The sequence below is a fragment of the Podarcis cretensis genome (genome assembly GCF_951804945.1).
Source record: "Podarcis cretensis genome assembly, chromosome: 16".
Classification (NCBI taxonomy): domain Eukaryota; kingdom Metazoa; phylum Chordata; class Lepidosauria; order Squamata; family Lacertidae; genus Podarcis; species Podarcis cretensis.
Window position 1 is genome coordinate 12,970,445 of NC_137186.1, and position 26,998 is coordinate 12,997,442.

The 26,998-nt window shown below is 46.0% G+C and overlaps 1 protein-coding gene across 1 annotated transcript; it reads right to left on the bottom strand.

The window, feature by feature from the left end:
• Positions 1 to 10: 10 nt before the first annotated feature.
• On the bottom strand, positions 11 to 24,724 carry CATSPERZ (catsper channel auxiliary subunit zeta). Its single transcript, XM_079958222.1, has 17 exons — positions 24,641 to 24,724; positions 23,417 to 23,480; positions 22,135 to 22,646; positions 19,082 to 19,121; positions 18,906 to 18,967; positions 17,059 to 17,107; positions 15,450 to 15,499; positions 14,506 to 14,545; positions 12,348 to 12,388; positions 11,238 to 11,277; positions 10,481 to 10,524; positions 9,426 to 9,471; positions 5,618 to 5,675; positions 4,092 to 4,177; positions 3,369 to 3,422; positions 1,478 to 1,544; positions 11 to 204 (listed from the first exon to the last, which is right to left on the bottom strand). The coding sequence occupies exons 2-17, from the start codon at positions 23,468 to 23,470 to the stop codon at positions 104 to 106; spliced, it is 1,344 nt and encodes a 447-aa protein (XP_079814348.1). The 5' UTR covers positions 23,471 to 23,480; positions 24,641 to 24,724; the 3' UTR covers positions 11 to 103.
• Positions 24,725 to 26,998: the final 2,274 nt, after the last annotated feature.

Sequence of the window (26,998 nt, forward strand, 5' to 3'; positions counted from 1 at the left end):
TGGGGCGGGATGAAAACACAAAAACATTTACTTGTTCTCAAGGTGGTTTCAAGGTACTGGTGGGCAAAGGGTAGGAGGGGCGTTGTTTGCACAGCATCTTCACTCAAAGAACTCTTCTTCCCTGCAACTGGAGGTGAAGGTGTTCCACCTGCTGCTCCATCTGGATGGTGAGAGGGTGCTCTGATCCTAATTTGTTGTGGTAGTCTGAGGAGGGGTGGTAGAGAGGGAAGAGGTTACTTTTACATGCCACACATTTCCGCAGTTTCTACCATCACAATATGGCGGGGTGCATAAGTGACCTGAGTCTCTGGGACCTTGCCCTGCCTCTCATGAGATGAGCCTGCTTGATCAGGACAAAGGTCCATCCATTCTAGCATTGTGAGAAGCCTGCAAGTTGGACCTGAGGGCAACAGAAACTCTGCTCACCTGTAACGATTCCCAGCAGCTGGTGTTAAGCAACATATGAGAAGCCCGCACCACTGTAGGAACCTCACCCTCCATGATCATGAGAATATAAAAAGAGCCTTGCTGCAGAATCAGGTCAGTGGCCCACCATGTGTCCTCTTTTTCAGGGGCAAAATTCGAGACAAATTGCATTCATTTGCTTTGAATGGCCGCCATAGTATAACAGTGTCCTGTTTTTTATCTCCAAAATATGGCAACCCTAAATTCTAGTCCCACATCCTATTCTCACAGTGGCCAATTGGTGGTTCTGCCCCTACTTCCAGGGTTGTTTCCAGAAAGCAGTTATGAGAGGCAGGGCCAGTGCTTGATGCCATGAAAGCTTTCCTCTGGTGTCCTGCAGGGCTCCATCTTGTCCCCATGTAGTCTAACATCTATAATTCCCCCCATACAGCTACAGTTCTGAGATCAAATCCCCTTTCCCAAGGAACCCTAGGCATTCTAGCTATCTGAGCAGAATTGAGGTCTCCTAACAACTCTTAGCAGCCTCAACAAACTGAAGTTCCCAGGATTCTTTGGGGGGAGCCATGACTGTTTAACGTGGCATGCTGCTGCTTCAAATGTATGGTGCAAGATGGGGTGTAAATTACAATGATCATTTCTGAATTTTTGTATCTATACATATACAGTGGTACCTCAGGTTACATACGCTTCAGGTTACATACGCTTCAGGTTACAGACTCCGCTAACCCAGAAATAGTGCTTCAGGTTAAGAACTTTGCTTCAGGATGGGAACAGAAATCGTGCTCCGGTGGCGCGGTGGCAGCAGGAGGCCCCATTAGCTAAAGTGGTGCTTCAGGTTAAGAACAGTTTCAGGTTAAGAACGGACCTCCGGGATGAGTTAAGTACTTAACCGGAGGTACCACTGCATATTAGTATGAACACATTTTACAGAAGTCCTCCCACTTTGGGGCAGGGGGACAACGTATAAGTGGTGGCTTGACTTCAAGAGGGAGATGTGTCCTTGTGATCACAAAAACAGGCTAGACTTGCAGTACACAAGCCTTCTCCTCACCAAACAGGGTTTCCACTAAGATGTCAAACACTTCTTCCTCCATCACTTCCTGGAGTGGCATGGGCATCTGTGGAATGGGGAAGTGAGCAAGGGATTAGGGAGATACGTTTAAAGTACACACAGAACCCCTCGACCACCACTACCATCACTTCAAGGTGATATTCTGCTTACTTTTTAAATTCAACCATTTCCCCCCACCCCTTGTGATTTTGAAAAAAATCTGAACATTTAGAACATTTTAATCATAACAATGGTTTTATAATTATTATAATTAAATGCTTATGTATCATCATTGAATATTACATTTATTCATCTCCAGCTTTGTAAAGGGTCTTGAAGCGACTTATAATTGTAAACAACATACAAGTCCAAAGTCCAAAAGGAACATTAAACAGAGGGCTCACCCAGACTTCCTTTTGTGTTGTGTTTCTAGGCACAGGTCTGGGCTTTCCATGTCCATGTCTGAATGCCAGGGGTTGGGGGGTTGGGGTTGGGGGTTGGTCCTGGTCCTGGTGCTTCCCCCGAGAAAATCCACATTTTGCTGCTGGATCAGAGCAAACGGCAGTCAAATTTGAAGCAGATTGCCATTTGCTCTGATTCAGCAGTAACGTGCGGGTTTTCCCAGACAAAGTGCTGGGACAAAAAAGGCCACTTGGATACAGATCTGGAAAACATGGAGCTGTGCCTAGAAAGCACAGAGCAAAGGTACCTGTGGGTCAGCCTCCAGGGAAGAGGCAGGGAACCCTTTTCAACCCAAGATCCGCATTACCATGTGTGCAACACCTTACAGGGGCCACATGGTACTGGTGGGTGGGGCCAGAGGCAGATGTAACTTTTACCTTTGTACACAGTAGGCTAGTGAAATGCAGAAGTGGATGCAGCAGGAGGCAAAATGTGGGTGGGGCACTGGATGCAACATTTATTTGTGTACAGCAAACTTCTTTGTTGTTGTTTAGGTAAAGGTAAAGGGACCCCTGACCATTAGGTCCAGTCGTGGCCGACCCTGGGGTTGCGGCGCTCATCTCGCTTTTTTGGCCTAGGGAGCCGGCGTACAGCTTCCAGGTCATGTGGCCAGCATGACTAAGCCGCTTCTGGCAAACCAGAGCAGCGCACAGAAACGCCGTTTACCTTCCTGCTGGAGCGGTACCTATTTATCTACTTGCACTTTGATGTGCTTTTGAACTGCTAGGTTGGCAGGAGCAGGGACTGAGCAACGGGAGCTCACTTCGTCACGGGGATTCGAACTACCAACCTTCTGACTGGCAAGTCCTAGGCCCTGTGGTTTAACCCACAGCACCACATCCCCCTTAAACAAAAAGCCAGAGGTTCCCAAAAACCCATACACACCTCTCTGTTTATGACAACAATAAGAAGATGAGGAAAATAACAAAGAGAAGATTAAACAGAACTGTGAATACTATTTGGACAGAACTGTGAACATCAAAGCAGCAGCAAGAGAGATGTTTGGATCTCTTTCTGAGCTCGAAGCATGGGTACCCCCAACAAAAATTTAAAAATTTGGCTGTGTAATTTGGAATTAATGTGATGTGATTTGATTGGCTTGTTAATAAAAATCATATTAAAAAAACCCCACACCTCTCTGTTTACCGTCTAGACAAGCAAGAAGGCATTGTTTCAGACAGGCGACAGTACTCTAACAGAGTGCAACACAGACTGTGGAGAATGCTGAGGGCTTGAAAGGCCTGGAGGGCCACTTTTGGCCCTGGGCCTGAGGTTCCCCAGCTCTGCTCTAAGGGAAACAATCAAAATGTTTTGAGGACTATACTTCTCACCAATAAATAGCACCACCCAAAAGTGAAGTGGTGATATGCACAGGTCACGGCTTTTCTTGCAATACAACTGAAAGGTCAAATTGTTGAAAGAGGCTTACAGCTATTTTGGTGTCCCGCTCATGTTTCAGTAGCCTTTGCTTGTAAATTTTATCCTAGGATGAAAGGAAAAGGACCAGTCAGTTACGCATTGGCAGCTTTCCCCCTTTTCAAAGCCATGCAGAGATTCCAATCCCTACATTAGAAATAAATAAATAAATAAATAAATAAATAAATAAATAAATAAATAAATAAATTCATGAAAACTCATCAGCATTTTAGTATGAAATTCTTCCAATTTCTATATGCAGTTTGGACCAATGCACACGTTTTTACAAACAATTTCCCTCTATCTAATGCATTCTTGTATGCCCTTTTCATGAATACATTTGTTTGTACACTGACTTTCCCCTAACAGAAGCATTTTTTGCAAACACTGGTCGGAGAATTGCACTGCAAAAATTCAGGTAAACGCAAGCTCTGAAGGATATCTGTGCTTCAGTTTGCATATTGTTCTCAAAAACAGGAAATTGGATAGATTTGTATTTAAATGAAATCAAATTTCTCCCCCATCTCTCTTCCCCACCTTGAATCTGGATGACAGATTTTGCCGCCTGAGGAAGAAAACCCAACTGGGCCTTCCCCAATGGTGTTAAATATCGAATCTGCCACCAGTGAGCGGCTTCTGTTAACAAGGGTTGTCTGTTTAAGAGCATAGTTCATCTTTTTTCCCTTCCCCCGAGAGGAACCCATTGTTCCATTGTCTTAGCTGCATCTACACACACCTGAGTAAGCTGGCCCACGTGATACCCATGTTGGTGGGACATCTTCCAGTGGCTTATTTTTTGCCCCATGTTCCAGACAGAGCTTCCTGTGTGAAGTGAGGAAACAAGGCGTAAGAAGCTGAACATAGGGTAAGGACGGGGAAACATGTCCATTTTGGTTTCTCATTATTCCAGTCTTAAGCTGAGCTCTCCACATTCTCCTCATCAGTTCACCAACTAGTTTTTTTTAAGTCATCCTGAAAATCCACCAGCGTTTTTAGTGTGGATGTCTCCTAATATACACAATTCCCACGCAAACTCCAAATTTCCATAATAGGACATACTCAGTCATGAAACTCACTGGGTGATCTTGGGGCCAGCCACAGTCTTTCAGCCTAATCTACTTCACAGGGTTGCTGTGAGAATGAAATGGGGAGAAAAATAACCATTTATGCCACTTTGAGCTCCTCAGAAGAAAAGTGGCATATAAATGCACACATGACCTTAGGATATGCATTTCTCTCAATTCCATCAAAATCAGGGGCATGGTTGCTGGTGACAAGAAAGGGAGCCTTTTCTGTGGCTGCTCCCAGATTGTGGAATTTCTGCCCAAGAGCAGCTAGACTGATTCTCTCTCTGTTATCTTTCACCAGCAGGCTAAGACCTTCCTGTTCAGACAAGCTTTTGAAAACTAAGATGCAGACAATAGTGATTACTAGGTTGCTGTAAGCTGCCCAGAGTGGGGTATAAATATAATAATTGATGGGGAAGAAGAAGAAGAAGAAGAGGAGGAAGAATATTGCTTCCAGGGCAATCTATCTTTTATTTGCTGGTTCTAAATGTGCTTTGTTGTATTTCAACTAATGTTTTTAACTCGTTTGTTTTCATTAATTTGTATAAAGTGTTAAGATGCTGAATCCCAACTTGGGAGAAAGGCAGGATATAAATACCCTAAATAAATAAAATTAAATAATTGTAAACATTATTTGACTGGGGGTCTGAATGGCAAAATTCAGAATGCAGGAGGATGGGTGAATTTGGGTTCATCTATTGTTTCAAATTCAGGATGAATGTGCCCTAAAGCACTGGTAGATTTTCAGGAGAAGTTTGGGAGGGACAGGGACAGGCCCATTCACTTATCTAGGGGCCCTTCTCAGCGGCGGAGCAAGCCAATCAGGTGCCTGGGGTGGCATGCGTGCCTTGTGCCAGGAGCAGGGCCAGCTGCCTGCGGGGCGGGGTGAGCTGGGGCAGGACACTCCGTGGGGCCTCCAAGGAGTCTGCCTGCCCCCTCCCATTCAGCCACTCTACAGCTGAGGGGGAGGTGGTGGGTGGACCATTTGGGGCAGAGTGGAGCCTGCAGGTGCCCAAGCCACCATGTCACTCCCAGGAGAGACGCACGGCTTGGGAACGCTGCAGGCCCCGCAGTGAGTGCCACCCAGCATTTTGTCACCCCCCCCCCCAGTGTTGACACCCAGGACGACCCGCCTCTACCACACACCCCTTCCTCCGCCCCTGGTCCTTCTCCCACTCCGGTGATACAACCTCACCTACAGTTGAAGGCAAGGAGTCACCCTTCAGTGTGCCATCCTTTGCAGCTGCTTCATCCTGTTGGGCAGGAGGTTAAGAGTTTAGAAGCAAGAAGAAGAGGTAAAGAAATCTGTTAACTAAAAATCACTATATAGGTAGGGCTGCCATACATCCAGGTTTCCCTGGACATATCCGGGATTCATCCATCAGAAATAACATTCAAGCAGAATTTTCAAAAATTGATAAAATGTCCGGGAAAACATGGGCATATGGCAATGCATGTTGGAAGTGTTGTTTTTTTGGTGAATATCTGGAGATTTTGCAACAACTCAATAGCTCAACAACTGCAATACCTTGACAACTTCTGTGTCTGAATTTTCAGTTTTTGAAATATGGTGACCCTAATCCAGGTCAAGGCAGACCAACATCAAAAAGACAGCTACAACAACATTTGCACTAGTTCACTCATAATGTTCAAAAGACTTCACAGGTCTTACCTGCATCGTGATATTTCTAAGAACCATAGAAGACAGGTCAGTACAATTAGCCCCACTTTGCGGGGTTAGGGGTTGATTGCCTAATAAGGCCACTGTCCTAAGCCTCACTTCTATTTTTTTTTTAAATGATATTTATTGGAGTTTCAAATAATACAAAAAACAAAAACAAAAAACAAAAGAGAAAAAACAGAGTTAAAAAAAAAAAGCATTCAACATTTACAATCCTTATTTTCGATAACTTTTTTCTACGACTTCCCCTCACCTCCCCTTCTTGTATTCCGTGTCCAAATATTTATTCAACAAGTTCTTATCCTGAGTTTTTAACCCCATTTTGTTATTATACTTAATTCAATTTATGTATCAAATTTTAACTTATATGCATTGATCATTATACTTAAAGACTTTTTCTAAGGTCGACCCAGTTTCCCTTACACGAATTCCCCATTTTTATACTAATAGCAATACAAAAAAAAAGAAAGAAAGAAAGAAACAATAGAAAGGATCAGAATATATTTGTACACCCTTCGGATTCCCAAACCCCACCCTCCCTTTCCCGGTTTCAATCCCCAAACCATTGTCCATTAGTCCATCTACTATCAGCCTGGATTCCTCACGTCAGAGGCTCTTGATTCTCTCTCAGTTCCTTTCTGCTGGTTTTTTTTATAGTCCTTTGTATTAACCACCAAATCTCGGAAGGGCTCTGTCCCAAAATTGTCCATGTTCCATCCGGCCGGGCCTCCAAATTTAAAAGTGGAGCTCAAAACTTGTTTCTTAATCCTTTTAGGTCCAAATGTCCCAAAATCTTCAGATCTCCACAAAGGGAGATCTTTCCATTCCTCCTTCTTCAGTTCAAACCAAATTTTCATCATCCAGTCCTTTTTTTCTTTTATATCCATCTTGACAGGCCTCCGGCTTTCTTTTGCCTTCTGCAACATTTCAGCCCCTCCTTCCTGGTGCTCCTGTTCAACAATTATCTCTTTCTCCACTTCCTCAAGTTTCTCAAGTTTCTTTTCTTGTTCAGCTGCCTGGACTGTAGACAAAACATGACTCTGCTCTACCAGTTTTCTCACGAGAAAAGCAACCTCGTCCAGATCAGCTAGTATTTTTTGACCTATTTCCATTCTTATAGTGTCCCTGAGCCCCCTCTAGAGGGATTCTGGTTATTGAGTATTCCTTACACTTCCAGCCCAAAAGTCCAGTTAACTTGTTTCAATTCTTCTTTATTTTCAACAATTTATCACTATATTGTAGCTAGTGTAACCAGCAAAAACATCTGAAACAAAGTTCTCTATTTTTCCCCACTTTGACAGCTAACTTTGACAGCTGTCAAAGTCTTCTATGTCTCCTCGGCAGGCTCCTCTCGCGGATCGCTCCCGGGTCTCGGGGGGGGGGCACTTTGGCTCTCAAAGTTAGCTCTTATCCTCCAGCACAATTACTTATACTGTCAATCCGTGTAATTGATAGTTTTATCCAATAAAAAGGAGATATTCTCTCAACCTTAATTATTTAGTCCTTGCTTCAGATTGTTTACAAGGCAGGGGAGACGGACTTCCTCTTTGCGTCTTCCCCGATCGTGCCAAATTCAGAAAAGTTCTTTCTTTTATAAGTCCAATTTCCGTATTACTCACGGGTTGTTGCTTTTAATCCGAATGTTCACAGGAAAAAGTCAGCGCTCTCCGTCCATGGCATGCGGCTTCACTCAGCACGGGAAGCAGACTCTCAGCACCACGCCGCTCCCCGTCCCCTGTTCCGCAGCCTTCAAAAAGGCTCCTTCGCAGGTCGGGGGGGGGGGCGCAAATGGTGCCCGCCGAGTCACCAGGTCCACAGGCTTCCGCGCCTGTGGTTTTTTAGGGTCCCCGCGCGGAAGTCTCACTTCTAGATGAAGTATTCTGACTCAGGTTTCTGCTTCTGCCAAATTATTTAATACAGAAATTTGAATGTTACATAGGCAAGGTGGGGGTTAAAGGCACAGTAGGCATGGGTGTAGCCAGGGGGGCAACTGCCCCCATCAAGTAACTACATAAAAAAAGACTTAACTAAAAGTAGAAATTGTAGAAAGATTTTGACATTTTCCTGAGCACTTGGGGCCAAAAGAAAGTAATTTAAAACAACTGTTACTGAGACATTTCATTCTAAATCTGCTAGGCAGACAGAAAATGATGACAGGTGGGTGTCCTGCCCACCCCACCCCGACAACATACAGCAGGTGAATTGTGAGCTGAGATGGATGTTGAGCCAACAAACTACCTGCACCCTGTCTCCTTCCTTTGAAGAGCGAGGCAGGTCCCAAGCTTCAATGTGGCAAGCTTTTGAACACTGGCATCATGTGCTGATGATCGCCTGTCCCCATCAGCAGGGACTGAAGGGCTTTGAACATGGTTCAGTATATTGAAGTATATGCTGCAATTGCCTCAACCCATGCCTGCTGTGTTCATTGCCACCTCCTCCAGTTAGGAAGAGGCAGCAGCGGATGCCACATGGCTTGCATTAAAACTCAGATAACTGCAGAGGGACCACTACTGAGCCCGGTCCTTCACCTCCTATGCAGCTGGCTTGGTCTATAGCAGGGCAGAGCAATCTTTCTTATTGGGCTTACTGGTGCATTGTGGCTGGGCGCTGGCTTCTCAGGGGCACTCCAGCGAGTGGGGGAGCTGTGCGGCTTTGCCGGAGGCCTCCCCTTTCCCTGCACGCCCGCTAGCTATGCCCCGTCAACCATATGGCTGGCAGGCATGCAGCTTCCTTCCCAAGCCTCCGCAGGAGGAGAGCAATCCCCGCAGAGGCTTGGGGAAAGGTTGACAACTCTGGGAAAGGGGGGGGGGGGGCGCCAGAGGGATCTTTGAATCACGGCTCCGGATATGCTTAAGACGGCCCTGTAGCAGGGGTCCCCAAACTTGGGGCTCCAGCTGCTTTTGGACTACAACTCCCATCACCCCTAGCTAGCAGGACCAGTGGTCAGGGATGATGGGATCATAGTCCAAAAACAACTGGAGACCAAAGTTTGGGAAACCCAGAGCTAGGCGAACCAGTATTTCGACTTGGTAGAAGACAGTTCCCTATGTTCCTGCCATACAAGGACCCATTCAAGGCTGGCAAAAGCCCTCAAGGATGCCAGCCTAGATGTGCCTTTGGTCTGATCCAGTCTTTTCTTTTGTTTACATGCTACACCAGGCTTGCCAAGAAGGGCCACAGATAACCATCCTACCAGCAAGATTTTCATGGGCTTGGTGGCCACAGGAAATGCCTAGCGTCACACTCTCTGGAGGCTGGGTCCAAGCAGCAGGTGGACAGCCCTCCTGAATACCAAAGGCTTACAGTTCTCTACACTCCCTACCTTCGTTTTTCCCCCAGGAGAGGTCTCAAAGGGCACTGTCTTGCTACTGCAGGAAATGACGAGGGTGGGGGAGGAGAAAGATAGATCCAGGGTTAGAGTTGACAGGCTGTAGGAGAAGGTTCGTAGATTATGGGGAGAGGGGAGGCAAAGCCACCTTTGGTCAATGTTGTGGTGCTAGAGCACTTGCTCAACATGCAGAAGATCCCAGGTTCATTCCCCAGCATCTCCAGGTAGGACTGGGAGAGACCCCCACCTGAAACCTTGGAGAGGCAATTGTAGGCAATATTGCACTAGACGGATTAACAGGGAAGGCCAACGGGGCAGTTGTTTGGGGTGGCAAATTTGAGGTGGCGTTGCATTGTGACTAGGGAGAGATAGATAGGAGGACAGAAGAACCTTCCTGATCCTCTCTTCAAGAGTACCAGCTGCATGCCACCCCTGGAGTGGCTCTTACTCCTTCCAGAAAGGCCACCATATTGTGAGAGATGAGTTTGTACACAGCTCTCTCATCTCTAGGGGCAATAAATATTTTCTGCCTAGGGGCAAGGGACACAATAAATACTTGTGGTCTCTAACTCAGTGTAGGATATTATTTTGTTGTGCCTACAAAGGGAATTATCTTTCATTATTATTTATTCATTAAATTTGTGTACCACCCTTCATCTGTGGATCTCAGGACTCCTCTCTGTCTGAGTCTGCGCTCATACTGCAACTCTCAGCCTCTAACCCTGTCCTGGAAGGCCCTCCTCCTCCTGACACCCCCCAATCGCTCAAACCATCTGCTTCTAGCACCTCCCAGCTCGTCCCTTCTCCAGATGGCTCCCCAATGTCCCACCACCACGATCCAGGATCTAAGTTGCTATCTTCTGTGTCCTCCCCAGGGGGTTCTAAGTCAGGCAGCTCCCACCACTCTTCCTCATCCAGCCAGTCCTTGACACTTGAGGAGTTCGCCCTCCCTGTGCCCTGTGCTTTTTGGCAACACTGGCTGAGGCATCTCTGCCACAAATTTGAAAATAGGCGCAGCATTCCAAGGTCACCCTCATTTGGATTCATACCTTGAAGAATGGAGTTCTGTTTTCTTTGACTCATCCTTTTCTTCCTGCAGTGACATTTATAAATTAGAGGGTGACTCTCCAGCAAAAAAAAGTAATTTAGTCAAGGCAAGACTTTGGGAGCAGGAGGAGTCTGGCTTATTGTATTTTGAAGTGAATGAAGTAATACACGCACAATATAAAGCAGAGGTGACGAACCTGGTGTCCCCCAGGTTTTTGCTGGACTACAACTCCCATCTTCCCTGACAACTGGCCAGGCTGGCAGGAGCTGATGGGAGTTGGGTGTCCAATGATATCTGGAGGGCCACAGTTTAGCCAACATGGGGCTCATAAGACCATAAAAGCACAGAGTCTAATATTAGCCAACTGCACCACTCATCTCTATCCCAACCCATGGATAATTTTGGGGAAAAAGAAGTAAAGACCTGATACTATGGAATCAAAGAGTTGGAAGGGACCCTGAGGATCATCAAGTCCAACCCCCTACAATGCAGAAATACACAGCTGTCCCATACGGGGATCAAACCTGCAACCACACTCTAACCAACTAAGCTATCCAGGCATATTCCCTTACGCTCTTTCTCCTTGTCTGCCACCCAACACATCTTAAAGAGATGGAGGGTCCAGGTAAGCACCTTGGAAAATTACAACTATTGACCTTCAAAGTGCCTCCCCCTACCCCCCCCCCCGGCCAGCAATCCAAATATGCTGGGCAACCCACCATTCAGGGATGAAAGATAAACAAGAATAAGCGGCCTACCTCATCGTCAGATAAATCCTGGCTCAGGATCTGAGTTAACCTTTAAAACAGAGAGAAGGTCCTGTTCAGAGAAACACCTTATTTTCCAAGAGAAAACACACTGGGAAAGTGGTGGCCTACAACAGAAATTTGAGAGGGTGGCTTGTTTCCTGTCTGTCAAGATACCTCATAATGTTCACTGATTGCCTTTTCCTGGCTATTCTGGGCCATTCTTTTGAAATTGTGAATACCTTGACTCCAACGTCCATTTTCACAGATAAATGTATAGATATCTGCTCTTTTGACAAGTCTGCTCGGACAGTTATCAATACTTGTTATAGCAGTTTCACAAAGGGGAGTCTCATGCATAATGTGCTGCTTTGTGACTGGAGGAGTCTTGAGGCTGACTAGGGGTCAGACATGGCTGCTTTATTGCTCTCTGTACTAGTTCAGTGCAAGTTTTACTGGTAAAAGTGTCATTTCACTAAGAAATTGGTGGATTCACCGAGAAATAGGGCTAAGTGAAAATAACCACTGTAAATAGGCACATCTGGATACTAAGTTTCCTTTTAACTGACTTATGTTGCAAAGGCCATTTGCAGAAGGGCTCTGGGCTCTGGCAATCCACGCTATGCCACTGTCCTTCACTTCTGCCCCCCAGCAGTTCCACTGCCACCGTGCACCAAACTCACTGGGAGATGGGGTGCTTCCTCAAAATATTGCCGCTTGGCTTCTCCACCCCTGTTCTGGGGCGGGGAACTGATTGGCAACATGGCACTCAGGAATGTCCCAGCACTTGCTGAACTTGGCAGGGGCCTGGGCGCTCCTCAAAGCATTGTCGTTTGGCTTCTCACCATGGTTCTGAAAGATGATCAGCAGCACCATGTAGCGGAATGCTTCCCCCTCGGTGGCAGAAGTGATGGGGCAGGCAGAACACCACGTCTTTTACTTCCACCACCTGAGATGGGTTTCTTCAGTCCACCTCATGGGTGGGGTGACTCTGCTTATTCTGAACATATATGGGAGGGCCACAAGCTCCCTACCCCTGCCCTTGGTTCTTGCCAACATTTCTGCACATTGCCATGGATTTGAAAGTACCCACAGTGTTCCAGAGCATTTCTGCTTTTGTACCTTGAGTCTTTCAGGGACAGCTGATGCCTCATTTTCATTTTCTGCAATAACAGGGATACATTAGAAGGCACACTATGCTCCACCCCAGAAACTGCTCCCTGCATCATCATCATCATCATCATCATCATCAAATTAAATTTATATCCTGCACTTCCTCCCAAAGAGTCTACAAACAATCACATACACTCACAGGCAATACTTTCAAGGTTGCCAGGAACAGAAACTTTCAAATGCCTGGGCAACCAGGAATGTTTTATAATTCCTCTCAAAAGTTACTAAAGAGAGGGGAGGGCATCCACAAATGGAGAACCATCACTGACAAGGCCCTATCATGGGCCAGTGCCCACTGGGCAGCACTCAGCAGTGAGGCAGCACCACCAGGGTATCCCTTCTGGTCATAGGGCCCAAGGTGGATGATATTGGGAAAGGCACTCTCTTTTGCTAGTACTAATATTTTTAATTGGGCCCCATAGTTCACTGGCAGCCAATGCATCATTTTTGGGGCTGGTGACAAAATGGTCCCATGGAGCTGTCCCACTTGCCTATCTAACAGCTGCAGCCTTCATATAGTCTCCAAGGGCAGCCCTGCACAGAGTGCATTACAGTAGTCCAGATAGGAGGCCAGCAGAGCATGATCAGTTGAGGCCAGTACACAACTCTGTGAACATTCAGTAAAGCCTTCAACTGTTTGGGATCTGAATCCTTGAAGGACTATCTCCCTTCCCATGAGCCTGTCCACACATTGTCTGGTAATTAGGGTGGCCTTACTCTCTGAGTCTCTGCTCCTGAAAATGTGGAAAGCAGGGAAATGCAGAGATATATACTTTCTCTTCAGGGGCACCTAGGCTGTGGAACTCTCAGCTCCATGAGATATTGCACATTACTTTCCAAAGCACATTTAGGGATAATCTTTTAGGACATGCTTTTTATGGGGGGAGAATGCTTTTTAGCAACTGATTTATTTGCAGTTAACTTTGGATAATATTGGCTGCTGATTTTATTTTATTTTAATTTTTTTAATGCTGCTTTCCCTCTGCAGGTTTTCATTTCATGGTTTTCCTGGTGTATGATGAGATTGTTTGAGGGTCTGAAAGTCCTACGCAGCATGGAAGGAGCAAGATACGAATTCTAAAACACATGCATCCCTCACCACTTCCTGTCTCCCAAATCTCTCTATATTGTATCTTTTGCAACCTCCAGCTTGCAAGCCCACTGTACCACTAAGTCACCATGTGACCACAAGGAATACCCTTGCTAGACCAGAGCAAATGGCAGCCGATTGGTGAAGATGCACCTATTTAGCTCTGGCCTTTGACACCTGTGTTTTCAGGACCCCCCCTACTCCTGCAACTGTCATTACTGTGTGTGCAGTATATTTTTACTGAGTTTTAAAAAATCCTAAACATAAAATCAATGACATAATAACAATAACTTTCATAACCAAGTCAGAAATTGTATCATAATAAGGATGGGGAAGAAGGCAAAGAAAAACAAAGAACAATCACTGGGCAAATGTAAAAAAAACCCCACAATCTTCAGGGATCATATCCAGTAAGAATAACAAAAGAAACCTGATTTATATTGCAGTTTCATGAAATGGGGGTACAAAAAATATATGAAAAGGTACGTAAAGAGAAAAATAACAAAACAAAAAGCTTCAGATTAATCACATTGACTGTTATTTGTTTTCAGAGTTTTTAATTCTGGATTTTAAATATTGTTTTAACTTGCCTTGGAAACTGATGGTTAATGGCAAGTAATAATGTTGTTGTTGTTAGTCCTTCACCTGGCTTGCCTTCTTGATTTTTAAATGAAAAGGCAGAGGTGTCTGGTGCATATTGTGACTGGCAGCGCACAATGCACCCAGCCCATCAGTAGATAACACCAGAGCCAATGGCTCTGAGCTAACTAATTCTAGCTTTGACCCCATCTTCCTCCTCCCTGATGGGTTATACAAGGGGCAACGCTGAGACTAGGAAGGAAGAAGCTGACTGATGGAGCCACCTCCCATGGTCAGGTTCTAAGGAGGAAGGAAGGCAGGCAGGTGGGGACTGGCTGAGAAGTTGGTGGGGCAGGGCCTCATTTGCTCTACAGCATGTCAAGGGATCCCATGGTTCATGGATGAGAGTGAAGAACAAAGATAAATTGAGATGCCTACCTGGGTGGTGGGCAGCTCAGTGCTGAGCAGTTTAGCTAACCTTTAAGAAAGAAAGTAAGTCCAGGTCAAAAATCTGTCCTGTTGCCCAAGAACTTCCATCTCTATTGTGGCCAGTAGAGTTGTAGCAATTTCAAAAGTTCAGGGCCCCTACCTGCTAGTCACAGTCACGTCCCCTTCTAAAATGATACAAGCTTCTAAGATCATACAGCAATCTTATAATCATACAATAATAATACATAGGGGTCCTTCTCCTAGATGGAGAGTGGAGTTCCATAGGGGTTTGGATGCCTCCTTCCAGCAACTCCTGCAGCCAAGCTGGTGCCAAATGTATTGATTTGCTTTGCTTTGGAAAATATCAGTGTGGCCAAGAGAGAGGTCTTGTTGTCTGGATAGTCCAGGACCTCCATACACACTGCCAAGGCTCGTGCCCCAGAGAGAACAAAGAGGGATATAGTGCAATGATTCATGTGTTGTCTTTAAGCTAGTTCTACTATTTTCTGGGCACACATACAGGCAATGGTTGTGCTCCAGTATCTTCTTTTGGAGTGAATTAAGTTGACTTAAGTTGTGTTTCCCTTGAAGTTCCATGGTATGTAACAGAACTTGCACACCATTCTCTGGGAACCAAAGCACCTTGGGATGTCAGTCTTCCTAAATGCTTAGATTTGGAGCCTATATAGAACGATTCTTCCCCAGTGTCCTTCCCATGGCAACTTCTCCAGTGGAGCCAATTCTCAGTTGCTGACTCTCCTTTCACTCTGATTGGCTCCAATCAGCACAAAAAGTGATAAGACTGCTTCCCAGTGACTAAGGAAGCTCCCCTTTCATGCTGATTGGGAGATACCACAGGGAGGCTTTGTTCTCCCCTAATGCTTTTGGCACCCCTCCCGCCCCAACAGATTTGAAAGTGGTTGTACCAGCCCATGATTATCCCTGTTTCATACCTTGGATGCATATTCTTTCTCTTATACTTTTCTGGCACTTCTGAACCTTTCTGCAATAACGTTTATAGATTAGAAGGGACACTCTCGCAACAGTTAGTTCCACCCCTCCCCTCACTGACAAAACCCACACAATTTGGCTCGCTGTCTGCTATGGCAAAATTTAAAGTAATGAATTGCATTATTCCACACCATTCCCAAGGCATATTGGTTGTGGTGAACTGAAAACTATGACAGTGAATACCAACTGTATTATCTGTTTTGATTTCCATCCTGGATATGAAACAAGTAAGCAAACATTGGCAATCTCCCCCCGCCCCTGTTTCTCTTTTCATTTGAGTTCTCTGACAGCCCAACCCCTCACTACACCCTGTCTGCTCCCTCAACCCCAGTGAATGCAGCACAGAGCCTTATGAGTGCCCTCTTCTCAAACCTGCCCATCCCACTACAGCTTGTCCCTTATAAGTCCAGTATTGAGCTCCACTATGACCTTTGCTCCCCACACCCCAGAAAATCAGAGCACATTGGGCCTTGTTTGCACGTGACAATAAACTATGGTTTGCCTCAACATGTCTCTCCCCACTACCTTGGTTTATTTCTCATTTGCTGCTCATGGATTGCTTGGGGGGCAGGGGACAAAACATATGAAGGGGAAATGGTGGGGTCACTACCATCCAGAAGCACAGTTCACTGATGCACAGTCAAACGTCCCAGACCAAGAAGTTAAATGCAAAGGGATGGGGGATTATGTAGAGCAGCATTCCCCTCCATTAGGAAGGGAGGTTCTTTGAACCTATGAAAGAAACAGGATAACGGGAACCCCAGAGCAGTTAGTTACTGAGAGCCAGTGTGGCATAATGGTTAGAGTGTTGGCATAGGACATGGGAGAGCAGGGTTCGAATCCCCACTCAGCCATGAAGCTAACGGGGTAACCTTGGGGGCCACTCACCATCTTTTAGTCTAACCTAGCTCACAAGGTTTTTGTGAGGATGAAAAGAACCATGTACACCACCTTGAGAGCCTTGGAAGATAAAGGTGGTATACATAAAAATAAATAAATAAATAAATAAATAAATAAATAAATAAATAATGTAAATAAATAATACTGAACCTATAAATGAGAGAAGCTTTTGATCTCAACAGAGACAGATGCTCACCAGGTGTTTTGTCTTGTTTTTAAAGAAGCAGGAACCTTAGGGATGGCAGGGGTAGTAAGTAAACCCTCAAATTATGGTCCAGGTTTAGACAACGTTGGAGAGTTTTGGCCTAGATAGAATGTCTCCTTGAACTAATACCTCCTGCTTGCCTGGAGGGAGGACAGAGAGGGGTGTGTGAGTGTGTAGGTAGAAACTAGGCTACTGTACGAAGGAGCATTCTTTGCTCCACCCACTTTGGCCTCTAGCCCTGCTCACCTGTGGCATGTGGCCCCACAAAAATTGCTCAGAAGGGAAGACTGAAAAAGAAGTTCCCCACTTGTGTGTTAAGGAGATTGGCAGAGCCTCCAGGTCAGCCCCTGGCAACTCTACTGGCATCACTTCCTGACATTTAAAGGTGCTTTAGCTTAACATTCAACAGTGATGGAACAAATCAAGATTTGAATGCACAGACCTACCAATTTCTTCTGGAAAGTAGGAAGATCCCGCATGATTCTCTGAGTTAACCTTGAAGAAAAAGAGACGGCTCAGGTTAAAGTCACATCTTGTTGCTTGGGGAAAAGTGGGGACTAGTCAGGTTGGGCCATCACTGTTAGGGGCAGGGTGCCTGGTGGGGCTGCCGCCTGGGGGCTTCTGCTGCCTGAGGTAGCCACCTCAGGCTGCCTGGCTCTGGAGGCAGAACATAGCCATTGTGGCTGGTAGCCCTTGATAGCCTTACTCTCCATGAATTTGCCTAATCCCCTTTTAAAGCCATCCAAATTGGTGGCCACTGCTGCCTATTGGGGGAGAGCATTCTATATAACTATGCACTGTGGGAACTGCTTTATTTTGTCTGTCCTGAATCTTCCAACATTCAACTTTTTTGGATTGTCCTGTTTTAGCCTTTTGTCATTCAGCCCCACCCATCTTGAGATTGTTTCAACTACCTTGGAATTGTGTGTGTGTGTGTGTTTGTGTAAAAAGCATTGATGAACTCCATAAGTGGTAGGTTCCTGATATGATAATCCCTGGTGGCAGGGGAGTTATCCCCAAAATTGTATTAGTGCTGACTGGCTAAAAGCCTGTAGCTGTGGAAACTGATCTGCTTCCCCTGGCACTGCTAATGGTTTGCCTTTTAAGGCTGTTTCAGGTAACATGGATGCTAACTGGAGGGAGGGCAAGACTGTGGGCCAGGATTAGTTTGCTCTGACCTTGCCTGATGGATGCAGGAAGGGAACTGCTTGTTGAGTGATGACCACATGGAATTTTAATTTGGGCATGTTTGTGTCTCCATGGTCAGAAGCAGGGGTAGTGGAGGCCAGTCCATTAAGGCAAATGGGGCATTGCCCCACAAACCTCACTCTACCTACAGCCAGGCCCCACCGACCTGCCTCCTTACTTACAACCACTCTAGGTGGCAATGCAAGCCAGCCTCCTATTCCTTAGTTTCAGTTGCCCTTGTGAAATTTAGCAGGGAGGATGAGGATGGAGACAAAACTAGAATTAGTTGGCTCCGCCTGCCACTGACACTGGTGCTGCCACCTGTTGGGCTCCCTGTATTCCACCCTACCAGTCTCCAATGGGCAGGATCCATGACTGAGCACCCAATGGCCACCTTCCCGCAAACGCTGCTGGGAGTTTTTAATTCCAAATCAGAGGGAGTAGTAGCCCTTCCCCTTGTCCGGAGATCTCTTGGGTTTCCTGGGCAAAGCGAAGGGTGAGGCTCAGGCCCTCCTTTCAGAAGCTTGGCCTTGGATGGCCCCTGGATGAAGGTATGTGGCAAACCCAGGAGCTGCCTCTGGGGCTGTTGAGTGTCTGAAGCCACTGCCACTGTTGCTTTTTAGCGTGTGCAGTACTTGCCTCGCTCCAGGTGCTGGCAACCCACACTACGCCACTGCCTAGATGGACCAATTATCTGACTCAGTAGAATACAGTTTCCTACATTTCTATGTTCCTACGCTCTGGGAGCTTCCAGACAGTCTGGTTATTGGGCATTTATCCTAGACTGTTTGCATGGAGATTAGACAATGCTGTCTATTTAATGAGCATTCTTTCCCATTTGTTTGTGCAAAGGTTAGACAACATTGCTTCAAAGCAACTGTTATTCCACACATGCCAGTGCACTTCTCTTATTTCAAAAAGTCCCGTCTTTGGGGGAACAAGATTTGTCACACAAGAGCTTCCAATTGCACAACCTGGATTTGCTGGGATGTGAATGCACCCCGCCTGGAAACTAGAAAAGCTCTTGAAGCATTCTCTGTCCTACATCAATCAGGTGAGTTAGTTATTGCACAGGGCTTGGTGTGTGTATGTGGGGGGGTCTTACTTAGCAAAGTAACCAGGTGGTCCAATTTCCTCCAGCGGTTTCTCTCCGATCTCTCTTATTTTCTGTAAATTGAAGTTTAAAAAGTTTTAAAAGCACACCCAATGTGCACTCTCAACCCAGCCTCTTATGAGAACCAGAGGTGATGGGGAACTCCACTTCTTGCCCAGCTTTCTTACCTCTTTGTGTTTAACCCACAAGCTTCCAGCACTAGATGGTCTGAAGGAGCAGCAAAAAAAGGGGAGGGGAGAGAAAAGAAGCAGAGTTCAGGTAATAGAAAGTACTCAGGTTGTGTGTGGAAGGAGGCTAGTGGAAAGTCACCCACTTTACATGCAAAAGGTCCCAGTTTCAATCCCTAATGAATCTCCAGATAGGGTTGGGAAAGGCTTGCTGCCTGAAACTCTGGAGAGCCACCGTCAGTCACTCTAGACCAGGCATGGCCAAACTTGGCCCTCCAGCTGTTTTGGGACTACAACTCCCATCATACCTAGCTAACAGGACCAGTGGTCAGGGATGATGGGAATTGTAGTCCCAAAACAGCTGGAGGGCCAAGTTTGGCCATGCCTGCTCAAGACAAGACTGAGCTAGATGAACCCAGTGGTCTGACACAGTAACAGGTAGCTTCCTAGAACTTAAGAACTGCATTTTAAGGGCAGTGTCGCAGATCAGCAGCAAGAGCACCTGTTTTGCATGCAAAGGATCCCAGGTTCAACAACAACAACAACAACAACAGCCCACCCATCTGGCAGGGGTTCCCCAGCCATACGGTCTGGCCACCTCCAGGTAATACAGTAGTTGTTGAACGGCTTGGCTCCCAAACTTATCGGCTCCTGAACACTGCAAACCCAGGAGTGTCCCGGTATGTGAACATTTTTTGGAAGCCAAATGTTTGACTTGGCTTCCGATTAAGTGCAGGAAGCGCATTGGTTTTTGAATGGTTCCAGGAGTTGAACAAACTCCTGGAACGGATTAAGCTTGACAACCAAGGTACCACTGTACTGGTAATATAAGAATTAGAAACTCAAGGTGTCTATTTTTTATTTTAATAATGTTGCAGGGTTTTGCTTTTAGTTAGAATGCATAAAAGAAAAGGTTTGCTTTCTGTGCAAGGGTTTTGTGGGCCTGCATTTCACAACCCTATGCTCTTTAGGTCATAAGCAAGAAATCTTATCTAGCCCTGTGAGCCCTGAGAGTGGCACAAACACAAGGTCCCCCAGGATGTTATTCTAAGTCTACCATGTGTTAATCAAAAATCCTTGAAGTTTCCTGAAAGATAGAAGGAGGAACGTCAATAAAGACAGATCATGAGCTAGGTTGGCAGGGTAACGTGTGACATCCAAAACCTAAAATGGTCAAATGACCTAGGCATTTCTGGTCACCACAAGGTAATTAGGGGGTGAAGCTGATAGAATGGAGCCATATGTGTTTTGCTTCTCATGACCTGTAACCCTTCCTGACATAGGTCTGAGAATGCTTAGATGTTTTATGATTCTTTGCTTGCTGTGTTTGAACTACTATAAAAGGTTTTGTTCTGATGTGCTTTGGGACAGACGTTTTTAACTGGCTCTGTCCTATTGCAATAGAAATAAACACTGTGTCTCTCCTGGATGATGGACTTGAATTAATTTCCTTGGTTCCATGGTTTATTTAAAAGGTGGTACCTCACCTAGGAAGGGAAGCGGGTGGCGCTGTGGGTTAAACCACAGAGCCTAGGGTTTGCAGATCAGAAGGTTGGCAGTTCGAATCCCGGCAATGGGGTGAGCTCCCGTTGCTCGGTCCCTGCTCCTGCCAACCTAGCAGTTTGAAAGCACGTCAAAGTGCAAGTAGATAAATAGGTGCCGCTCCGGCGGGAAGGTAAACGGCGTTTCTGTGCGCTGCTCTGGTTCGCCAGAAGCGGCTTCGTCATGCTGGCCACATGACCCGTAAGCTGTACGCCGGCTCCCTCGGCCAATAAAGCGAGATGAGCACCGCAACCCCAGAGTCGGCCACGACTGGACCTAATGGTCAGGGGTCCCTTTACCTTACCTCACCTGGGTAATGAACAAGGTGGTGAATGAACAAGGTAATGAACAAAGTGAATTCTTACCACACTGGGAAAGCCTAAGACCTTTGATAGCCCCTGCCAGTCAGTATAGACTAGACAGACCAATGGTTTGACTCCGTATAAGGCACTGTTAGAGTCAGGAAGGGAGTGGGGGATGAACTGTGTATTGCAAAACACTTAGCACCAGTCATATGCAATGGCACATACCTTTCCAGGAAATTGGGGTACATCCAGTGTTTGCTGGTGACAATGCAGGGCAGCATGTGGGCACAAGGAAAAATGCCCCCAGATTATTGGCTTGCTTTCTCCACCCACCCACAATTGCTTGGAGCTTGGAATTACTTGAAGGAAAGGCACTCTCCGCATACAAACCATAAATCGATAGATAAAATCTGAAAGTACAGAGTTGTCTCCCACCAAGCAGATGCCTTCAAGTCCATAGACTTTAGTTAGTTGGTACATTCCTCTCCTGGTCCTGTTGTCTGCTGCACAGGCTACCCAAGGCTAAGGCTTACATACACCTCCATTTGCCCTCCAGAACAAACGGCAATGGGGTTTCCTGTTTGTTTCAGTCTAGCACTAAACAAGGGAAAGTGGAAGAGCAAAGGCAAAGCCACTCGGACCTGTGCCTAGAGAGTCCACTTGGGTTTTCTAAGCAAGGGATAAGCAGAAGTGTAGACGAGCCCTAAGTCATGGTTTGGCTAAGTGTTGTATCCAAGCCTGTGGTTTGTCTTGCACCAGACAAATCACAAGCTGGGACCAAGGTTTGTTCTATGGCATATCACTTGTGGTTTGTTAGTTTGGGGGAGAAAAATGATGACCCCAGCCGGTCTCAGATGCAATGCTGAACCAAACCATGAGCAAACCCCGGGAAGTGTGGCAACTGTAGCACTGGGGGTGGGGGGTGGGGTGAAATGGTTGCAATCTTTACTCTGGGAACTTGCCTGTTTGCTAGTGCTAAGCCCGTTGTTGCTTTGCTTCCATTCTCATTTGGGAGGAGGCCATTATTATTTTGAAATTTATCCCAAGTCAAGCATCACTTTGATTTTTCAGTGTAGGAGGCAGAAAATATCTGAGACTCCCAGCACTGCAGGCAGGCATGTGTGTGCATGCACTATGCGGTGATGCTAATCTCTATATGTGGGACAGGTTGAGGTAAGCTGGTCTTTTGGGGGAGGGTTCTCTTACCCCTCCTTCTCCCCCATCTCCTCCTCTTTGCTTGATAAAGAGCCTTGTTTCCAAGTGACCTTTTCTGAGGATTCCTCTGCTTCAGCCTGCGGTGATTCACTGTTCCTGCTTTCCTGGGTCTCAGTGTCCTCAGTTTCCCCCTGGGTGTTCTCTTCTTCCGTTCCCTGCTTGGACATCTCCCTCACCCTCCCTTTCCCTGCTTCATCCCACGATGAGGAAGGCTCACTTTCCGCCTTGGACCTTCTCTTTGCCGAGGCTTTTCCTACTTCACGCTGAGGTGATTCACGCTCCGTATCAGCCTTGGACTTTGTCTGGGCTTTCTCTACTTCATTCTGCAATGCTAGGCCTCCCTTCCTTTCCTTGGACTTCTCTGTCGCCTTGCCTTTCTGTACTTCACCTTGAAATGCTGGACTTTCCTCCTCCTCCTGCTTCTCAGCTAAGAGCTTCGCCAATTTGCCCTCCACTTCTTTCCTGAGTGCCTTCTCCTCTTCTGTTAGCTTCTCTGTACCAGCCTGTAATGTCAGTTAGGGGGTGAAATTCATTTCAGTTCACATTTCAAGGCAAACCTTCCTAATCTGCACTTTTTGAAACAATACACAAACTGAAACACAGCCATCCTTCAGAATTTGCACTTCTCCAATTTTTGAATCTTTTTTTGTTTTGTTTTTGCAGGTCCATAGGAACTTACCTCCTCAGTCCCACCCTTCCAAAGTGGGGGGGGGGACGGACCTCAACAAGGAATCTCCCTTTCTTACCGAAGAAGAAGAAGAAGAAGAGGAGGAGGAGGAGGAGGAGGAGGAGGAGGAGGAGGAAGAATTGGCTCTTGGAGATGCTGGGGGGTGTTGCTGATTTTTTTGTTTTTTGGGGGGAGGCTATGCCACTGCCCCCTTCCCACTGGGGGGAAAGAAAGAAGGAAGGAAGGAAGGAAGGAAGGAAGGAAGGAAGGAAGGAAGGAAGAAAGAAAGAAAGAAAGAAAGAAAGAAAGAAAGAAAGAGTTGAAGTTGAAGTTGAAGTTGAAAAATGTGTCCTCTTTCTTTGTTTTTGGTGGTTTACAAAAAAACAACAACCCTAAACAACTTTGGTTAAAAAGAAAAAAAAGCTCAACAATTTCAGAACTTTGGGGGTGCTGGGAATTTTACTTTTTGAAATATGGCCTATTTTCAATAGAAGATTTTTCTTCAAGAAGCTTAGGAATAATCTGAATACAATGCTCAAATCAAGTTCTTTTTAAGGGGAAGACAAAAAAAAGGAATCAATGCCTAACCCCACCTGTTCCAATTACCTGCTCTGTTGTGCCTGTAATAGGCTTCTTCGCTTTCCTGCTGCTTCTATCCATTAGGAAGCCTCTTGGGGGTGTGGGGAGAGAAAAAGAGAGAGATGAGGACCTTCCGTTATGACCCATGCTCATTTCCAGTGGGTTCTGCCATAGGCCTTCATTCCCTTTCTACCAAACATTTTACTTCTGTGGTCCCCTCAATTTGACATGGTTTGCCCAGCCACCTTTCTGGGCCAGTGCACATTCTGAGAAAGTGCTGTGGGTACCAGTCCCAAAATGGCTGCTCTCTCTATGTAGCGTAACACAAAATGGCTGTCTTTGGGAGTGTGGCATAATAACCAATTGGCTATTCCTCCTGAGAGACCCCACATGCAACATGGACAGGATTGGGTTGCTTATGGGCAATTCCTCCTGAGTAAATCCACCAAAAAGGGAGGAGTGGGCAAAGTCTTCATAAACCCAACGGAGAGGGGTTCTCACATTTCTCACATTTATGAGGCCCAGGACCAATTACAAAATGACGCTGTGGGCCAAAGCCAGTCACAAAATGGCGATAGATGGAGGAAGAGTTTGGCAGAATCTGCAGGCATTTTCCTCACTTCTTTTTTTTTACTGACACTAAACTGATCATTGGAAATTACTAAATTCTTTGCCGTGGCATTTTCCTTGCGGCAAGGAGTTTCGTAGCTCAGTTTCCCTCAGCCTAACTACAAAAGGTGTTTGGGTTGGGTTTTTTTTTAAAAGCTCTTTAGACTCTTTGGGCCCTTTTAAACTTAAATATTCTTATTGCTGGGAAAGCGTCTTCACCTCTCTCACCTCCACCCCTGAGGGGTAGAACAGGACTTGAAAAGACTGCCTCTTCTTCTCCAACAATAAAAAGAACAGGTCCTTTACAATATGGCGAACGCCACACAAGAGAGCCATTCAGCACCATGGCAACAGAGAACAACAGATCCTTCCCGGGTTCCAGTCGTCTTCCTTCCCTCCTTTGCAGTTGCTGGTTTCTATTTTAAATTATACAGGGCTCTTGTTCCTCTCATAGCACCCAAACACAGGTTGTGCGTGCACACTGTGCCATTAAAGCACATGTGAACCACATAATTTCTCCCAAATAATTCTGTCCTTTACTCCACACAATTCATGGCAACCTTTTAACAAACCACAGTGCCAAGGATTCTTTCGTGAGGGAGGGAATGTGCTTTGAATGTTCTTTAATGGAATAGCGCGTACCCAGAGACGCAGAGACATTTCAGGACTTGGAGCAGGCGTTGGTGCCCACCAGGACTTCCTATAGCGCCAGCAAAGGTTTCAGAAAATCAGCCCTAAAAAATCTATAGCACATAAGAAGACCCTTCTCTTCCTGCTCAATTCCCTGTTGACACAAAGGTCACATTCACACTATACATTTTCAGCACTATTACACCACTTTAACAAAGGACAATTCCCCGGTTTGTTAAGGTGTTGTAGTAGCAATTTAAATATATGCTGTTCATCAGATCTGACTCACCCTCTCCTATACTGAACACCCCCCCTTAAACATGCCAATATTTCATTGCACACCCACCCCAGCAGGGCTGAGATTGCATACCCTCCAACATTTCTCCGATGAAAATAGGGGACCTGTTTTTAAAATAAAATAAAATATTAATAATAATAATAAATAAAAAACCCCACCCATGCCACTCTGAGCAGCTTCCAACATATATAAAAGCATAATAAAACATTAAACGTTTAAACAGGGCTGCCTTCAGATGCCTTCTAAAGGTTATATAGTTATTTATCTCCTTGGCTCCGGGGTCCATACCCTCCAACATTTGTCCAATGAAAATACGGACATCCTAAGGAAAAGCGGGACACTCCTGGATCAAATCAGAAACCGGGACGGCTTTTGTAAAACCAGGACTGTCTCTGGAAAACAGGGACACTTGGCGGGTCTGGGATTGTCCCCAGCCTAAAATCCTGATCCACAGGAGAAAAGGTAGCTGCCTCAGACCGCTGGGTTCATCTAACTGAATATTGCATACACTGACTGGCAGCAGCTCTGTTGAGTTTCAAACAGGGAGTCTCTTCTAGCCCTACCTGGAGATGCTGGGGATTGAACCTGGGATCCTTTAGCCTGCAAAGCAGATGCTCTCCCACTGAACTACAGCACATCCAATGTAGTGAACCACAACCAGAGCATGTAAAGAATGCTATATTTCCAATGGAAACAGGATGAGGCAATTGTACTTCCTGTTCTACCCACCACAACTGTCCCCATCAATACAAAAATTATTATTTCTTAGTTCCCTTTCATAAAGCGTGCTTTGCTCTCTTCTCTCTCCTGCCGCCTGTAATGCCTGGCTGTCATCCCAGCTGTTTGGTTTTTTTTTGGTTTTTTGCATTACCTGGAAATTTCGCTTAATCACCATCCTCCTTCCCTTTCCCACCCTTTTTGCAGATCATTAGAAAATCTATTAAATAGAACACGTGGCCCATTATACGCCCTTAGGGAATTCAGTTATTTCTTTCTCTCAGCTACTTTTTGAGTCATCTCCCTCAACCAGCCTGAATTTGAAAATAAAAGAGGACTCTGCTCACCAGAAATACACAAGAACGTTTTAAGTGTTGTGTAAAGTGCATTATGGGACGCGGGTGGCGCTGTGGGTTAAATCACAGAGCCTAGGACTTGCCGATCAGAAGGTCGGCGGTTCGAATCCCCGCGACGGGGTGAGCTCCCATTGCTTGGTCCCTGCTCCTGCCAACCTAGCAGTTCGAAAGCACGTCAAAGTGCAAGTAGATAAATAGGTGCCGCTCCGGCGGGAAGGTAAACGGTGTTTCCATGCGCTGCTCTGGTTTGCCAGAAGCGGCTTAGTAATGCTGGCCACATGACCCAGAAGCTGTACGCCGGCTCCCTCGGCCAGTAAAACAAGATGAGCGCCGCAACCCCAGAGTCGGCCATGACTGGACCTAATGGTCAGGGGTCCCTTTACCTTTTAAAGTGCATTATAAAAATGTGACACTAGCTGGCGATGGTGAGCTATGGCAAATTCAATATATTTTTTCAAACTTTTTTAAAAAAAAAACATTTTCACAATTTTTTTTTAATATGTGCCTATATTCCATCAAGGCCTCAGATTCCTATACCTTATCATAAATGGTCAGGCGGCATTGTGGCCTGGCCACGGCCATGTCACCAATCCAGAGGCTGCCTGGGGAGGACTGCATGCCTGCCTGTGGACTGGCCAGTGGCAGGCAGGCCTGGGAATGGGGATTCCCCAGGGTGTGGGACCAACTGGCTGATGAGCATCACTTCGGTCTGCCCCTGGGGCTGGGGGAATTGAGGCCGGCCCAGCACTAACCCCCAAATAGCAACAGCCTGGAAGCGCTAACAGTTATATAAGGACAGTTGGAGCAAATGCAAACTTTCTTACTACAAACTTTCCTTCTTTCTTACATTCCACCTAGGGAAGCTTTTTGGCCCAGTGGACCAGATCTGTCTCCCTTCACTTCGCAGGCCAACTTAGACAGGTGGGTGTAGGCCTCGTGTTACCTGGTGACATCAGCTGATTGACATAAGGTATGGTTTAGTTGGACAGGACAGAGGTT

What these genes read in the sequence shown, in the direction of transcription:
- CATSPERZ (XM_079958222.1), bottom strand. Translation starts at nt 23,470, where the DNA reads ATGGATAGAAGCAGCAGGAAAGCGAAGAAGCCTATTACAGGCACAACA. An exon ending in CTGTCCCTGAAAGACTCAAG is followed by an intron (nt 11,278 to 12,347) that starts GTACAAAAGCAG and finishes TCTGTTTTAAAG; the next exon opens with GTTAACTCAGATCCTGAGCC. An exon ending in CTTAGTGGAAACCCTGTTTG is followed by an intron (nt 205 to 1,477) that starts GTGAGGAGAAGG and finishes ACCCCTCCTCAG; the next exon opens with ACTACCACAACAAATTAGGA.